Genomic DNA, 19,081 nt, shown 5'->3' on the forward strand with positions numbered 1-19,081 from the left:
AAAGTGACTTCTGACAACAGGACAGGAAAGTGACTTCTGACAACAGGACAGGAAAGTGACTTCTGACAGCAGGACAGGAAAGTGACTTCTGACAACAGCACAGGAAAGTGACTTCTGACAGCAGGACAGGAAAGTGACTTCTGACAACAGGACAGGAAAGTGACTTCTGACAGCAGGACAGGAAAGTGACTTCTGACAGCAGGACAGGAAAGTGACTTCTGACAGCAGGACAGGAAAGTGACTTCTGACAGCAGGACAGGAAAGTGACTTCTGACAGCAGGACAGGAAAGTGACTTCTGACAGCAGGACAGGAAAGTGACTTCTGACAACAGGACAGGAAAGTGACTTCTGACAGCAGGACAGGAAAGTGACTTCTGACAGCAGGACAGGAAAGTGACTTCTGACAGCAGGACAGGAAAGTGACTTCTGACAACAGCACAGGAAAGTGACTTCTGACAGCAGGACAGGAAAGTGACTTCTGACAACAGGACAGGAAAGTGACTTCTGACAACAGGACAGGAAAGTGACTTCTGACAGCAGGACAGGAAAGTGACTTCTGACAGCAGGACAGGAAAGTGACTTCTGACAACAGGACAGGAAAGTGACTTCTGACAGCAGGACAGGAAAGTGACTTCTGACAGCAGGACAGGAAAGTGACTTCTGACAGCAGGACAGGAAAGTGACTTCAGACAGCAGGACAGGAAAGTGACTTCTGACAACAGGACAGGAAAGTGACTTCTGACAACAGGACAGGAAAGTGACTTCTGACAACAGGACAGGAAAGTGACTTCAGACAGCAGGACAGGAAAGTGACTTCTGACAACAGGACAGGAAAGTGACTTCTGACAACAGGACAGGAAAGTGACTTCTGACAACAGGACAGGAAAGTGACTTCTGACAACAGGACAGGAAAGTGACTTCTGACAGCAGGACAGGAAAGTGACTTCTGACAACAGGACAGGAAAGTGACTTCTGACAGCCAGGAATTTGCTGCTGAAGTCACTGTTGAGTCAGTCTACGTTTACATGCACACAACACAATATTCCACTATTATTCGGAAAATGACAATATTATTAATTAATATTAATATATAAGTGATCTGGGTTATTCCAGTATTATTCGGGTTTTCGGAGGATTCTTTGATCATGTATACAGCGCATTCGGAATATGCGTCTCAATCAGGGTTTTTACTGCAGTTTGCGACGCACGCATATGTTGCCTGTTTGTGCTCAGCTGATGTGTGCTAGAAAGCTCTAGAAGAGGCGATATAATCATATAATCCATCATCTCCAGCATGCAAAAAGAAAAGCCCACATTTCTGATCGGGAGGAGATCAGAAACATCGATTTAAAGTCGAGCTGAACCCAAAAATGACTTTTCTTTTCTTTTAGTTCAAATACCTGGGTATGCAGTGCACCTATTTAATAATGTATGCAAACAAAATCACAACAATCTAATTTCTTTAGTTTTTCACACTTTTTCACATCAAAAGTTCATTTTTCAAGATTTCATTGATAACAGTAATGTACAGTTTGCTGACGTCACCTAGTACTATCAAATTTCTACCCCATTTCAACCAATCATATCACGACGTGCAGCTGTCAATCAAATCTTCATTTCAGGATAATTTTCTCTTACAAATGAAGTAGAAAATGGCGCCTAGTGCCTGTCATCGGGCAGAATTCGTATCCCATAAACTAACTACTAACTTGGCCAATTGTTAGAAACATGAACAAAAAACAAAAAGTATAATCTCTAAGAATGCAAAGAAATGTAACTGGCTCGTTAAAACGCGCATTCCAGGGATATCGTATTTACAGCAGCGATAATGGCGCGCGCATCCGAGAGCTTGGTTGTCAGGGGTCGCACTTCGGAGATTCCAGGCCAACGTGCTGCACTCTCCGCTCGGCAACACGAAGGCAGCTGGCTGCCTGCGGCTCACTGAGCTCCACTCCTCCCATCAAAAGGCTCTTCCCGAGGGGAGCGCCACAACACACTGAATCCCACTCGATTTGGAGGCGGAACACGCCAGGATTGGCCAAAGCCCAATCCAGTCCCCAGAATTGTCAAATAAAATCATCGACATGATACTATGACCCTGCACCTCTCAACCTGTCATCTTAGACAAACTATGTTTTCAGTCTGAAACGGACTCATTATGGACGTGACGAACAGGTTCAGTTCGACTTTAAAGAGAGAGAGAGAGAGTAGCCTATAGTGCCCAGTCCACAATGCGAGGTAATAACGTAGGCTACTAGCCTACTTTTTATGAAAGACTTGAATGCGCAACACCAAACTTTCCAGCAGCAAGCTCCTGAAATGGACCAAGTGATGCTCATAAGAATAGTGCTGCTCTGTTTATTCTCAACAGAAAAACTCTGCGGCTCCGCCTACCTGCTTCTCTCTCTCTCCCCCCCTCCCTCACGTGTCAGGGAGGGCGAGCTACGGCTGCATGTAAACGGGAATAATAATGGATTATTAATTTAGTCGGAATATTGTCATTTTCCGAATATGGGCAAAAAGCGGAATATTGTGTGCATGTAAACGTAGTCATTGTTGAACTCCATCAGCCTCTGCAGACAAATGAAGGTCATTTTGCGCCATCTTATGTAGCAGATACACTAGACAACTTTGAAAATCTTCACAGATTATGAAAAGACTGGAGAGTTTATACTCCACGACTGGTTCCTTACAATTTTTTATCACGACTGAAAAACGGACTGAAATACACCATACAACTGAGTCAGACGTGGGACCATAGACTACATGACTTGTCACTGCAACTGAGCCCAACTGAACCCAGCAAACTCACGAGAAAACAGTGAGCTCTCGTGGCTACTAACCATAAGGAAGCTAGACGATTTGACTTTCAAAATAAAAGCGCTAATGTATTACTGGATGACTCACTACGGGTTAAAATGGACTTTTCAAAGGCACAACATTCTACATTTAAAACAGGTTTCTCTTTTTATAAAGGCGTGAGGCATTGAGACTTTAAAGTCAGAAGAGTGACTGAGCACAATTTGAAATAGCATGGGCTCTGAGGATCCTCCTTGTGGCCCGGTGACGTGTGTGTGTGTGTGTGTGTGTGTGTGTGTGTGTGTGTGTGTGTGTGTGTGTGTGTGTGTGTGTGTGTGTGTGTGTGTGTGTGTGTGTGTGTGTGTGTGTGTGTGTGTGTGTGTGTGTGTGTGTGTGTGTGTGTGTGTGTGCGTGTGTGTGTGTGCATGTGCTTGTGTGTGTGTGTCCACAGGGATATCTGGTCACTGGGCTGTGTCCTGTATGAACTCTGCACCCTGAGGCATCCAGTAAGCTGCCTGCACCACACCCAGCAGCTGGAGCAGCAGCTAACACTCACTCTGCTCACACACTAGCGCTAATGCTAACGCTAACGCTCACACTTATCTGTCTGTCAGTGTTGACTCATGTGCTGTAGTGACGTCACCGTGGCCTTTGCAGGATCATTTTTCTGAAGAAGTATGGATATGTGTGTGTGTGTGTGTGTTTGTGTGTGTGTGTGTGTGTGTGTGTGTGTGTGTGTGTACACTCACAGTGAAACCTGATGATATAGCGCGCGCGCGTGTGTGTGTGTGTGTATGTGTGTGTGTGTGTGTGTGTGTGTGTGTCAGTGTGTGTGCGTGTGTGTGTGCACTCACAGTGAAACCTGATGATATAGCGCAGTGTGGTTATACATGTGTGCAACATGTGTACTAGGGATGTCAATCGTTAACCACGAGAATATTTTTGACTGCTTACTAGGGGTGTCACGGTACATGTATTCGTCCCGTGAATTTACGGTACGACCCTCACGGTACCTCGTTTCACGGTACATGAAACGACACGACGAATACGTCAAATCCAGAAGCACCTAAACGCTGTTTGAACGGCATTGAATTGAATTGAATTAAACGCCACAGAAGAAGACACACCAAAACAACACAAGGGCCATAGAAATCCGCGTTCACAGAATGGGACGTTTTGTGGCGATAAGCTGTTTTGCAAATTCTGTCAACATCAAGCCAACGAGGTAAGCTTGCCAATGTAACGTTACGTAGCCGCGACAAAGTCGCGCGTTGCGGCTAAACGTTACATAACACTGACAAAGCTGTTAACTTGTAAACAAGCAACATACATCGCGTGGGATGAGTGATGCGGTCAAGCAGACATCTGCGGATGCAGACAGGCAAGCTGCGGTGAGGAAGAGGCGATGACTCCTTGTCATGTTCCAATAATCCATTAGATGACCGAACGTAATCATATTATGCTAAACAAAACTCACATCCAATAACGTTAAGGCGCTGACAGGGTTCTTTCCCGTACTTACTGGGAAAGTGAAACCCACCCCGTTGTCTGTCAGACAGTGGGGGTATCTTTCAACAGGGCTTAGAAGTTTTTCTTCTTCTGCCGTTTTATTCTTCTTCTGAACATGTAGGTATTTTGACGTTGACTAAAGAAACACTGCCGCCTAGTGGCCGCTTTTAGATAGGATTCCAAATTAGTGCTTACATCAAACGCAAATGCTACATAAAACAAATACAACAGGGGGAGGGGTTGGTGGGAGTATTAGGCTACTCCACACATGCGCTCTGTTTACAAACTTGTGTACAATAAAGATTTAAAGTGGGGGGAAATGTCTTTGCCCTGTCAAACAGCTGGAATACAGACATCTGAGAGGGAGGCGCACCCCACACTTTTAAAATCACTGCTCTAGAGTAAAACCTTTTTGTGTGGATTGCCTAGATCTTATTAAATAGTGGACATTTATTCATTCCCACATATTAGACACTATTTCTGATGGTAAAAATAGCGTAAAAAGCAGAATTCAGACATATTCAAAGGGAAAAAAACAGAATTTGGGATTTGTTGCTTTTTTTCCCCGTTTTCCCCGTTTTCGTACCGTGCCGTATTCGTACCGAACCGTGACCCCAAAACCGAGGTACGTACCAAACCGTGACTTTTGTGTACCGTGACACCCCTACTGCTTACACATGTTTGGTCTATAGGCTAATTTAACTTGGCGACTTTTCTGACCCCCCTGGCGACCTATTTCTCAAACGTGACTAGTCGCAAATCTGACCATGAGAAGCAATGTTAAAGTGTTGATTCCCAAAGCATTTGGCAATACATTGGTAACGTTATGGCTTATATCGGTTTTCTCTACGTAGCCTAAGCCAATGACATTTAAGACGGCTAGTTAGCGTCTATGCTAACTAGCTGTCTTAAAACACATTTACAGAGATCGCAGTTACAACAGAACACACCCAGCCTTATCTGTATGAGGGGGCATGCCTAATCCAGAGGTCTGATGGTCACACAGCACCACACAGCATAGCCCCCCTCCCTCCGCTGAGAGCAGGGACAGTAGGATAGGGTCCAGCAGATGGTACCCCCTCCCTCCGCTGAGAGCAGGGACAGTAGGATAGGGTCCAGCAGATGGTAACGGTTAACGGCTGTCAGCCTATTGAAGGCAGAATTCACCCAAACTGACATCCCTAATGGCTACATTTGTATTTATCGCTCTGGGACCACATCAACATTTATTTACATTTGTGTATCTGGGTTTGTCTGTAAAATCTCACTTTTGATTTTCTTTTATTGTTGTTATTATTATTATTATTATTATTATTATTATTATTATTATTAACTATTGATTTGTGTGTGTGTGTGTGTGTGTGTGTGTGTGTGTGTGTGTGTGTACAGTTTGAGGGGAGCAGCCTGCGGCTGCTGGTGTGTAGGATCTGCAGGGGGCGCTACAGTCCAGTCCCCAACTGCTTAACCTCTGACCTTCGCCTGCTGCTCAGCCAGCTATTCAAGGTCAGAGCGCACGGCCACTTTCCACTTTCCACCCTTTAGTGCTGACTCAGACCAGAGGTCACTTACTGTATTGGCCCATTTCCACCGCTGGTATCAGCGCGGCCCCGCCCAGCTCGTCTCGCTTTTTTGTCTCATTCCACCGATCAAAAACGTGGACAGCCCGGGTTGAGTCGGGGTTGAGTCGTGCTGCTTTTGGTCCCTGCTTTGTTGAGGTTCTAGCGCTGTGAACCCGGGTTCATACGGTGACGTGAAAACATTGTAGACGACTGATTGGTCAGGCAGAATCGTGTTTACTCTATCTAATGACTGTCAATGCAATGCTGCATACCAGTTTAGTGGGGCTTACCTTCTCTTCTGTTATGTTATTTCCATCAGTCTTTTGTGTTGCTGCCTTCGCCTCTGGTGAAATAAAATCGATCTCCTTACTCAGCTTTAACATGGCGGTGGGTTTCAATTGTTTTGAGAGAGAAAAAGTCCTCTGCTCAGGAAGCCCATGTAGTTGAGTGCAGCGTCGGCTCCGCTAGGCCGCAGGCGGGGCTTTGGTGAAGCCGCGGTCTTGCCTGGTGAGAGGCCGCCGGGGTACAGGCTTCACTCTGTAGCGCAACCCCCGTTCCTCGCGCAGCGCATGCATGTGAGTTTGACTAACAACAAAGTGATATCCATTCTCCTGGCCGATTGTCACATTTGCCCATGTCATTTAGAGGCACCAGTATTTCATAAACAGTTTAAAAGTTCTGTGTATGGATTTAATTTTAACGTTATGTTATAGCCTACTTCGGCTATAGGCGGAGGACAGATACTGTATGCGGTCGCTATGACGACCAGTTGTGGGCGGGGGCAGATCAGCAGCGGTGGAAACAAAACATCCATTGGGTCGAAACAAATAGAGCCAAGTGGTGACGAGCTGTGCAGGGCTGTAAAATGTGGTGGAAATGAACCATATGCTGACTCCATTCAGACTTAAACAGAGGACTTGAACAGAGGACTTGAACAGAGGACTTGAACTTGGGACTTGAACAGAGGACTTAAACAGAGGACTTGAACAGAGGACTTGAACAGAGGACTTGAACCTGGGACTTGAACAGAGGACTTGAACAGAGGACTTGAACAGAGGACTTGAACAGAGGACTTGAACTTGGGACTTGAACAGAGGACTTAAACAGAGGACTTGAACAGAGGACTTGAACAGAGGACTTGAACAGAGGACTTGAACAGAGGACTTGAACAGAGGACTTGAACAGAGGACAACAGAGGACTTAAACAGAGGACTTAAACAGAGGACTTGAACAGAGGACTTGAACAGAGGACTTGAACTTGGGACTTGAGTTTTCTTTACATGTTTTTATTTGATTTGAACACACATGTACACACATGTACACTAGGGCATTCACAGACTAGTCGACTAGTCGACTAGTCGACTAGTAAAACCACTAGTCGACACTGTGCTTAGTAGTCGACTAGTCGTTTTAGCAAAAAAAATTTTTTTTTTTTTTTTTTTTTTTTTTTTTTTTTTTTTTTTTATCTTTAACTCATTCACTGCCAACAACGTATGAACACGTTTTCAGAATCCAGCTGTTCCCTGCCAACAACGTGTTTACACGTTTTTGGCATCGATTTTTTTTTTTTGACGGTGGGTTGTGCATCTAAGCCTTTTACATCTCTTATATAATTATTGGAGCCACCGAACGTTTACAACCCATTCCACCGACCCACTAAGTGGCAACAGTGCTCTCCTTGCTAGAGGAAGGAAAGCATTTTTTTAACTTGTCAAGCCATTCTCAGCCCAGCCATTCTCCTTTTCGCGCTGATTGCTGGCGATGCGGGATTGCAAATTTACATAATAGATTCAGCCGATCTACTATGATCGGGTGATAGATTACAGGTGCAGGAACACACTTTGAAACACGCAGCATAAATATGACCAGAATCGCAAAAGCTTCTCTCAACCAAAACTCCAAACGAGCGAGTCCCTCCCGACTTCCTCAAACAGCGGCCCAGACATGCAGCAGCAAAGCACTGACTGGTGACAAGCTTGTCCGCCCACGGAGGGCGGAGTTGAAGCAACTCGAGAGGGAGGGAGAGAGAGAGAGAGAGAGGGAGGGAGAGCGAGAGGGAGGGAGAGAGAGAGAGAGAGCGAGAGGGGGAGGGAGAGAGAGAGAGAGAGAGCCAAAAATGAATGGTTAAAGTGACCGTCCCATCCAATTTCACAAAAAGCCGTTTATCTCTGAATATTCTTTTTCACGCTAAAACCATGCTGTATTCAACTGCTAATGCTTACATAACTACTAACTCTACAAACTAACTCTTTTAGACAGAGAAAGTACACATTCTATTAGTACTTTTGAGATATTGTATGTTCACAAACTCCAAGCTGAAACGAATCCTCGGCTCTTATAAAATGAGCCATAATCCTCAAAAAACGGCTTGGCAGAAGCTAGCTACAGCAAAGAAAAACGTCTGGCAGTCAATGTGTTAAGAAAGAACATACATGGACTATCATATCCCATATCCCCCACAAAGAACATCAAAACACAACAAAACAAAACAAGAAAACTGCATAAGATACACAATAATCCAAGAACAAACAAGACTATTGGACAAACAACCAAACAAAAACAATGCATTCAAAGTAAATACATAGATCTTGCCCTGTTGGCAGCTAGGAAATGCATAGCTTTAAATTGGAAACCATCCAATCCCCCAGCTGTAGTTCACTGGTGGAATGAACTCTCAAGCTACCATACGTTGGATAACATTTACTACAAGAGCAAAGGCAGATTCTTAGACATCCCCAAAATATGGCAACCACATACAGAGTTTGACTTTAAGAACTTTTTACCCCAGTGTCATTAGGCTTATCAGGATAGGAGCTGAATGCATTGTTTTTGTTTGTTTTGATGTTCTTTGTGGGGGATATGGGATATGATAGTCCATGTATTGTATGTCGTGTAAATACCTCATGTTCTTTCTTAAAGATTTAAAAAAAAAAAAAAAAAAAAAAAAAAAAAAAATTTTTTGTTTTTATTAACACATTAAGTGCCAGAGACGACCTAACTCGTCTTACATAATCCAGCGCTTAAGTGCCAAGGACGAGCTAACTCGTCTTACATAAACATTTTTTTTTTTTTGACGGTGGTACATCAATCAACAACTTTTACATCTTCGAGATCACTATTGGAGCAAGATAATGTGTATAATCTATTTTACCGACCCACTAAGTGTTGACAGTGCTCCCCCAGACGACCGAAATCAAAGAAAAAACTGCCGCGGGACCAAGCCGTTCAAGGAAATGCCGTGGCGATTTCACAGTAATCCATTCAAGACTTGTCTTGCCTGAGAGCGGCCGCGCACCGGCAGCAGCACACAGAGAGCGGAGAGCGATTTGCAAAATAGATCATAGGTGAAACACACTTTGAAACACCTCAGAAAGGCCAGAATCAACATCTGCCCATCGCCCACGCATTCCCCGGCCCATCTTGACTCGCACAAGGAGCGTCTGCACGCAGGCAAGCAGGCAGGCAGGCACACAGGCAGGCAGCAGCAAAAGCGCTTCTGACACGCCCGCTGTACAGCCAGGAGGACACAAGACACACGGAGGGAGGAGTTTGAATGAGAGGGGTGTTTCCTGTTGTTATGGAGGAAATTACTGTTCAAAACTATTGTTTAGAATGTCTGACGGTCTTACTGATGCCAAAAATGAATGGTTAAAGTGACTGTTTCACAAAAAGCCATTTATCTCTGAATAAATTTCCAGACGCTGAAACCATGCTGTACTCAACGGCTAATATCTACATAACTACTAACTCTGCAAACTAACTCTTTTAGACAGAGAAAGCACACATTCTATTAGTTATTTTTAGATGATTGGTGTTCATGAATTCTTAACAGAAAAGAATCCTCGTCTGTTTCTAAAATGAGCCAGAATCGTCAAAAACACCCCTGGCACAACTTACCTACAGGAATGAAAACATGGCTGGCATTCAATGTGTTAAAAAAAAATTAAAAACGATTAGTCGACTAGTCGACTACCTTTAGGGACGACTAGTCGACTAGTAAAATTCACTAGTCGTGAATGCCCTAATGTACACACATGTACACACAATAGCTTTGATGTCACAAATTTCAAATGTGTTCATTTTTGGTCTTGCTTTACACAAATCTATTTCAGAAGGCTTCAATATGTCGAAGATTATTGAAACAAAATTCCAAGGCTTCTTCATTGAAAAAGTCTTTATACCAAATGATGTGCTCATCATTGATAAACGTCTAACTTTCAAAGTTATCACGAAGGATCAGTCAGGCTTATGCAGAGCAGAAACAGCTAGGACTGAAGGATCAGTCAGGCTTATGCAGAGCAGAAACAGTTAGGACTGAAGGATCAGTCAGGCTTATGCAGAGCAGAAACAGCAGGACTGAAGGATCAGTCAGGCTTATGCAGAGCAGAAACAGTTAGGACTGAAGGATCAGTCAGGCTTATGCAGAGCAGAAACAGTTAGGACTGAAGGATCAGTCAGGCTTATGCAGAGCAGAAACAGCAGGACTGAAGGATCAGTCAGGCTTATGCAGAGCAGAAACAGCAGGACTGAAGGATCAGTCAGGCTTATGCAGAGCAGAAACAGTTAGGACTGAAGGATCAGTCAGGCTTATGCAGAGCAGAAACAGTTAGGACTGAAGGATCAGTCAGGCTTATGCAGAGCAGAAACAGTTAGGACTGAAGGATCAGTCAGGCTTATGCAGAGCAGAAACAGCAGGACTGAAGGATCAGTCAGGCTTATGCAGAGCAGAAACAGCAGGACTGAAGGATCAGTCAGGCTTATGCAGAGCAGAAACAGTTAGGACTGAAGGATCAGTCAGGCTTATGCAGAGCAGAAACAGTTAGGACTGAAGGATCAGTCAGGCTTATGCAGAGCAGAAACAGTTAGGACTGAAGGATCAGTCAGGCTTATGCAGAGCAGAAACAGGACTGGGCGACATGGACCAAACATCTAAACTCTTGTGTTTTTAGGCTGAATTGCGATACACTACTGTATGTGTATATCTCTGTCTTTTCTACAAAGATGTAGTGGGCTACATAGCCACATACCACAAGCACTTTTGTTCAAACAAGACTGTATAATATAACAGCTAGAACAGTCTGGTGAATTCAGAAAATGGCATCACTTTACTGCGGCCTTTAAAACCGTAATGCCATATCACAATATTACAATATTCTAAATCTAATATCATATCTAATAAAATATCCATATATTGCCCAGCCCTACCTTGGTCCATCCTGAAGTTCACCTACGTTCAGCCTGACATTTAATCTTCACTGGGCATCTCAAGGCATCTCAATACAGCTCCAAGCTCCAAGTACAACATCCTCAATTTCTATATTCTATTCTATACATGGCTACTTTCTTATCAATTAATACAAGAACACATTTTTTTAGAAACATTTTTTTTAAATCTCAATGTCAATATACATTTTAAACAAATGTCTTATCGATTATAATAGATTATGTCATTTGACTGCATCAATGCAGAATCATCCACGTCCGCATCGCGATGCATCATATAATCGATTAATTTTGAAACCCCTACTATCAACATCATACTTGTATGCTATAGACCTTATTCGCTAACCCTGGACGGCACCATATTGTTGACATACCGTCCTGCGCGCACACAGCGCTGCAGCTGACAACTAGTAACAGCCTTATTGTCGTTTCTGTTCCATTACAAAATACCAATGGTAATGACAGCAATAAAAACCCCTGAGTTGTTGTTTGTATGCTGCCGTTAATGCCTGTAATAAATAAACAAAAGAACGAGGTGAACAGACTTTGCTGTGAGGAGCTGTCAGAAAGTTTCACCTGTCTCTCCTAACTATCCACACATCTCCTGTGCTGCTGACGTATCCTCCGTCTCGCTCCCTTCACGTCTGTGGACGGTAGAGATAGAAACAAACCACGGGGACTTTATTGCTGTCATTACTACAGCCATGCCTAGCGCAGGTCACCATCCGAACACAATAGGAACGATACAGGTAACGCTAACGGCGGCTAGCTTCCTATAAACGCTGCTCTCACATAGGTTGTCACATAGAGCTGCAGCGCTATGTCAACAACATGGCGGCGGTGGGCGTGCCCGTACGTGAGTGACTTCAATCGAATGAGGTCTATATATGTATTACAATAGTATATTCTGGATATATTAGGTTGCTCTCAGAAATGGGTGTTCCATTGAATAACATACACTCTCTCTCTCCCTCCCTCTCTCTCTCTCTCTCTCTCTCTCTCACACACACACTCATACTCCCCCCCCCCCTCTCTCTCTTTGTCATATACACACGTGTCCCCTCAGGTGAGCCCTCGGGACCGGCCGTCAGTCAACTCGGTCCTGAAGCGGCCGTTCCTGGAGAGGAGGATCAGCAAACACCTGGACCCACAGGTGAGGCCATCTGATTGGCTATCAGCTCTACACAGGTGAGGCTATCTGATTGGGCTCGTTTGAGTTGACTGCCGCCTCGCCTGGAAAGCAGACGAGAGCAGCCGAGCGCGAGGCGTCAACAAGCCGAACACCACCGACTGCACACTCACTGCTGCTTTTCTTCTTCTACAGTTTTGTTTAACAGCAGTTTGTAAACAAATTAAACATGCATTCGCGCCACTGCTCAAATGACCCAGCCCTTCAGATTACTTATTTTATGGTGGTATTTATGTAAAATATAGAGTGACCGCTTGCAATAGATATCAAATTGAAGTTTCTACACTTCACTGTGGGTTTGTGATGCACCTGTGTTGAACCAATGGGCGCTCAGCTTGATGCGTTTCTCATCATCCTCTGTCATCGGCAGTCGGGCGCAGTTGGTGGGGAGCAACTGCGGCGCCTCGCTCCAAACCTGCGCCTGCCTCGCTCTCACGAGAGTCACGTGACTCACGCAGTCGGGCAGGCGGAGCAAGTTGGACAACTTTTCTAACCATCATGCAACGGGGCAAGCAAGTCACTGGTCGAATCTGCGCAGAACTTGCTCATCTCAAACGAGCCTATTGTCTGTTAGCTCTACACAGGGACAGGTGAGGCCATCTGACTGGCTGTTAGCTCTACACAGGGACAGGTGAGGCCATCTGATTGGCTGTCAGCTCTACACAGGGACAGGTGAGGCCATCTGATTGGCTGTCAGCTCTACACAGGGACAGGTGAGGCCATCTGATTGGCTGTTAGCTCTACACAGGGACAGGTGAGGCCGTCTGATTGGCTGCCAGCTCTACACAGGGACAGGTGAGGCCATCTGATTGGCTGTCAGCTCTACACAGGGACAGGTGAGGCCGTCTGACTGGCTGTCAGCTCTACACAGGGACAGGTGAAGCCATCTGATTGGCTGTTAGCTCTACACAGGGACAGGTGAGGCCATCTGATTGGCTGTTAGCTCTACACAGGGACAGGTGAGGCCATCTGATTGGCTGTTAGCTCTACACAGGGACAGGTGAGGCCGTCTGATTGGCTGTCAGCTCTACACAGGGACAGGTGAGGCCATCTGATTGGCTGTCAGCTCTACACAGGGACAGGTGAGGCCGTCTGACTGGCTGTCAGCTCTACACAGGGACAGGTGAGGCCATCTGATTGGCTGTTAGCTCTACACAGGGACAGGTGAGGCCATCTGATTGGCTGTTAGCTCTACACAGGGACAGGTGAGGCCATCTGACTGGCGGTCAGCTCTACACAGGTGAGGCCATCTGATTTGCTGTTAGCTCTACACAGGGACAGGTGAGGCCATCTGATTGGCTGTTAGCTCTACACAGGGACAGGTGAGGCCATCTGATTGGCTGTCAGCTCTACACAGGGACAGGTGAGGCCATCTGATTGGCTGTCAGCTCTACACAGGGACAGGTGAGGCCGTCTGATTGGCTGTCAGCTCTACACAGGGACAGGTGAGGCCGTCTGATTGGCTGTCAGCTCTACACAGGGACAGGTGAGGCCATCTGATTGGCTGTCAGCTCTACACAGCGACAGGTGAGGCCGTCTGATTGGCTGTTAGCTCTACACAGGGTCACTTCCCTTTTCCTCACCTGAAGGCAAATTTAGCATGGAGCTATAATTCACCTGGAGAAGGCACAGCAAGATGGGCCCCATTCATTCCAATGGAAGTCGCTCAATCAGCACATGTACTGAAAACGTTCCGACTCCTACTTCCTGGTTTGACATGTCTGTTGTGAAGAAAAATGGACTCCTAATTTAAAAGTTGATCATTCAAATAGTTGTTTCTGGCTTTGAGTGGCCCCCAGATTCTGGGTCCTGTGTGTCACGTAAGTGGCTATACCAAGCTTCACATTGCTTCACAGCCCAGGGGCCGGTTGCACCAACTGGTCTTAACTATGCCTGGTCGTAACTCCTACGTCGGTCTTAGTTAAGACCATGGACTTACGCCTGTTGCACCAACACGGCTTACTCTGGTCTTAACTACGCTGGTCATAGCAATGCGCGTTCATGTGAATTGTCGGGGAATGCCCTCTGATTGGCCCACATGTGCCTCGCGCCGTCACCCACTACTGTATGTGCGTCACTACACCCTCCCTCCTCCCACCCCCCTCCTCCTGTGGAAGCCCCGGGGGAAAATGGCGGCGGCGATTAGTGTCAGGGAGTCTGAATGAAATTGAATGTAACGTTCCCAATTCTATGTATTAAATTCTAAAAGAATTAACGCCAACATTTGGCAAGGCTAAGCCACACAAGTAGTTAGTTATAATCTAACGTCGTGCTTTCAAAGACGGCGAACTGGCGGTGTTACGACGATGACGGTCAAAAAGGTCTCCGCGGAGATCTCTGTTACAGGCAGGCTCTACGCCTCCTCCTGACGAGGCGTAGGAGTTACGCCTGGTCTTAGTGAAAATAAGGCTTAAGTCGTCTTGGTGCAACCGGCGTAGCTGTAGGTCGTAAGGTTACGACCAACTTAGCTTAAGACCAGTGTAAGACCAGTTGGTGCAACCGGCCCCAGGTGACTTGAGATACTTTGACTTAGGGACAAATACACACACACACACACACACACACACACACACACACACACACACACACACGCACACACAAGCAAGCAAGCACACACACACACACACACACACACATGAGCAAGCAAGCACACATGCGCGCACACACACACACACACACACACACATACATGAGCAAGCAAGCACGCACGCACACACATGTACACATGAGCAAGCAAGCACGCACACACACATGAGCAAGCACGCACGCGCACACACACACACATGAGCAAGCAAGCAAGCACGCACGCATGCACACACACACACACATGAGCAAGCAAGCACGCACGCATGCACACACACACACACACACACACACACACGTGCGCGCACACACAGAGGCATAAGCTAAAAGTTGTAAACATCCTTAAAAAGAATGTGTATGATTTACTATACCATCAACACTCATGACATTACCATGTAAATACAAGTCTCTCTGTGTGTGTGTGTGTGTGTGTGTGTGTGTGTGTGTGTGTGTGTGTGTGTGGTGTGTGTGTGTGTGTGTGTGTGTGTGTGTGTGTGTGTGTGTGTGTGTGTGTGTGTGTGTGTGCGTGCGTGTGTGTAGGTGATGCAGGAGGAATTCAGCCACACTGTGCTGCACAGAAACAGAACAGCAGCCTGTAAAACAAGACCAGGAGCAGCACACACACCAGGTAACACCCCACTAGGGCATTCACGACTAGTGAATTTTACTTGTCGACTAGTCGTCCCTAAAGGTAGTCGACTAGTCGTTTTTTTTTTTTTTAATCTTTAACTCATTGAGTGCCATGGACGTCTTTCGACGTCCAATTAAATAGTGACGTAGAGTGCCAAGGACGTCTTTCGACGTCCAATGCGTTTTTTGACGGTGGGACGTCGATCAAAGCCTTCTGCATCTCCTGTACAAATATTGTAGCTATTGGAGGTCTATAACCTATTTTACAAACCCATTAGGTGGCGACAGTGCTCTCCAGATTAGAGACAGGTCCTGAGAAACAGGAGGAAAAAGCCGTGATCAAAGAGAAACCGATGCATGCTGCAGCCAGAGCCATATAGATTGCTCTGTCTGGAGCTGACGTTGGCTGCGAACATGAGTCAATCCGCGCCCACAACTGAGCCCCTCTGTCTCTGTCTGTCTGTCTGTATAATTTCTCCACACGATTAGCCACCAGAAAAGCAGCACCCGACGCCAAACCATTCAGCAGTCCGGTTTGGCTCTTCTCTATCGCGCTGGGAGCCGCCCGGCACACACAAACGGAGCACTCCGAAAATAGAGTGGGTGCGTGAGGCTGTGTAGTGTGGGGAGGAGTTTGCAGCTGAGGAGGGGAGGGGGGGAGAGGGGGGTGGGGCACGCAGGGCATCACACAACTACACCACGTCACTACATCAGAAAATATTATCTTCAGACTCAGTGAATGTGCTTGAAATGCTGCATTTCACAAAAGGCGGAATATCTCAGCTAATAATTTGAAAAGGCTGTATTTGCTCAAAACGACCTATCTTCTCCGGCTCATAACTAAAGAACGGAAAATGGTATCAATAAACTTTTTTTTGCTGATGATACAATAGAGCCAGTTCGTTCTTTGTGCGTGTTCGGTGTTTACATAGTAATATCACACAATATTCTGTGGGCCTCGAGAAATCACTGAAAACGCTCTGAAAACTCTGGCACTGGGAGCGTCCGTTCTCCAAAAGTGGCTGGCACTCAATGAGTTAAGAAAGAACATGAGGTATTTACCTCATGGACTATCATATCCCATATCCCCCACAAAGAACATCAAAACACAACAAAACAAAACAAGAAAACTGCATAAGATACACAATAATCCAAGAACAAACAAGACTATTGGACAAACAACCAAACAAAAACAATGCATTCAGCTCCTATCCTGATAAGCCTAATGACACTGGGGTAAAAAGTTCTTAAAGTCAAACTCTGTATGTGGTTGCCATATTTTGGGGATGTCTAAGAATCTGCCTTTGCTCTTGTAGTAAATGTTATCCAACGTATGGTAGCTTGAGAGTTCATTCCACCAGTGAACTACAGCTGGGGGATTGGATGCTTTCCAATTTAAAGCTATGCATTTCCTAGCTGCCAACAGGGCAAGATCTATGTATTTACTTTGAATGCAATGTTTTTGTTTGGTTGTTTGTCCAATAGTCTTGTAATGGCCATTACCCTGATGAAGACTCTTTGAGTCGAAATGCGTTGGTATCCCCGTTTAGAATAAAGGATTTTTAATATTATTCAGAGTGCCTCGGATGTCTTTCTCTGCTCCATTCAACACCTGGGGAACTTCCTGCAACCACACTGGACAGCTACCTCTTTTTTTATCTTGTATCTATATATGCCGCATCCTGGAAGAGCACCTGATTTTTACTCTGCCATTTTATATTGATGTCTTCTTGACCCAATGCAGCACTCCCAATTGTATATTTACCGATAACCGATAATTATTATAATAAAAATAGATAGATAGTTTTTTGTGGTTGTTTTTAACCTGTATTTTATGCACACCTGGGGTTAAAAAAGGGTTAGGGTAGATGTATGGATGTAGCATAGCTCTGACCTAACCAAATCTAACTGGCATCACTGTGAACGCAAAACAAAGAAAACTTCTGATATAATATGATTGTTTTAATAAAGTGTATCACTCAATTATAGTCAATAGCCTACTACAGTATATAAAATTGTTTTCATTATTGGCTCTGTTAGATGGCTCTGTCCAGCAGCTAACGCTAACTAGCACGGTTAGCTTAATGTTAGCGAGTGGTTTTTTGGAGTTAAATACACAATCCCTGGATGTTTCATTTCGGGTAAAGGTGTTTCCATTAGTTTCTATAAGTTTACGCCAGCTCTGTGTAGGCTATTAAGTGCTTTTGTGGGGCTGTTTGATCACAAGCCACAGACTGTAAATGTCAGTTTGTCTGCCAAGCGGACAGTAGGCCGCGCTACGAGCTAAGGCTAACAAAACTCGCTAACAAAAACAACAAACATATCCGCTGCATCATCGCCAGCTTTGGTTTAACGTAATGCCAGCTTAGAGGTTTCCCCTCCTCTCGGAACCTGTGTGGGACATGGATTGCAAATTACAGTAGCTTTCTGATCATTCTGAAACTGAAACTGCAGCAACACACTGGCAGCAGCCATGTTTGCGTCGCAGCTGTGATGTCACGAATGTGCGACAACAAAAGCTCCACTTCCGAGGCAAAAAATAAAGCAGGATTATTATCGGATAATTTATCGGAAAAAGGCCATTATCGGAATAATAAATAATAACGCAAAATGGCCATATCGACCGATAATTTATCGGTCCGATAATTATCGTGCATCCCTAATTGTGATGGCTGCGCAGATTAATGGCAGAAGTTGCGATGCTGCACAATGGCTGCGCAGCCTCCAGTGGTCACACAGGGACGCACATCACACACTGAACGACACGCTAGTGCTATAAGAATCACAAGCAGGCTGTGTGTATCAAAACCACTTTAGTGCTATAAGAATCACAAGCAGGCTGTGTGTATCAAAACCACTTTAGTGCTGTAAGAATCACAAGCAGGCTGTGTGTATCAAAACCACTTTAGTGCTATAAGAATCACAAGCAGGCTGTGTGTATCAAAACCACTTTAGTGCTGTAAGAATCACAAGCAGGCTGTGTGTATCAAAACCACTTTAGTGCTATAAGAATCACAAGCAGGCTGTGTGTATCAAAACCACTTTAGTGCTATAAGAATCACAAGCAGGCTGTGTGTATCAAAACCACTTTAGTGCTATAAGAATCACAAGCAGGCTGTGTGTATCAAAACCACTTTAGTGCTATAAGAATCACAAGCAGGCTGTGTGTATCAAAACCACTTTAGTGCTATAAGAATCACAAGCAGGCTGTGTGTATCAAAACCACTTTAGTGCTGTAAGAATCACAAGCAGGCTGTGTGTATCAAAACCACTTTAGTGCTATAAGAATCACAAGCAGGCTGTGTGTATCAAAACCACTTTAGTGCTATAAGAATCACAAGCAGGCTGTGTGTATCAAAACCACTTTAGTGCTATAAGAATCACAAGCAGGCTGTGTGTATCAAAACCACTTTAGTGCTATAAGAATCACAAGCAGGCTGTGTGTATCAAAACCACTTTAGTGCTATAAGAATCACAAGCAGGCTGTGTGTATCAAAACCACTTTAGTGCTATAAGAATCACAAGCAGGCTGTGTGTATCAAAACCACTTTAGTGCTATAAGAATCACAAGCAGGCTGTGTGTATCAAA

General features: G+C 45.1%; 1 protein-coding gene across 1 annotated transcript in view; it reads left to right on the forward strand.

The window, feature by feature from the left end:
- LOC310777983 (serine/threonine-protein kinase Nek5) overlaps positions 1-19,081 on the forward strand; it is a gene marked incomplete at both ends in the record, with an annotated part of 62,155 nt that overhangs the window by 12,936 nt on the left and 30,138 nt on the right. The window contains 4 exons of the mRNA XM_083638313.1: positions 3,251-3,305; positions 5,698-5,811; positions 12,157-12,243; positions 15,403-15,490. Of these exons, the coding sequence (XP_083494439.1) occupies positions 3,251-3,305; positions 5,698-5,811; positions 12,157-12,243; positions 15,403-15,490 (344 nt within the window). The remainder of the gene's footprint in view (positions 1-3,250; positions 3,306-5,697; positions 5,812-12,156; positions 12,244-15,402; positions 15,491-19,081) is intronic.

This window comes from Poromitra crassiceps (assembly GCF_964638095.1).
Source record: "Poromitra crassiceps genome assembly, chromosome: 6".
Lineage (NCBI taxonomy): Eukaryota > Metazoa > Chordata > Actinopteri > Beryciformes > Melamphaidae > Poromitra > Poromitra crassiceps.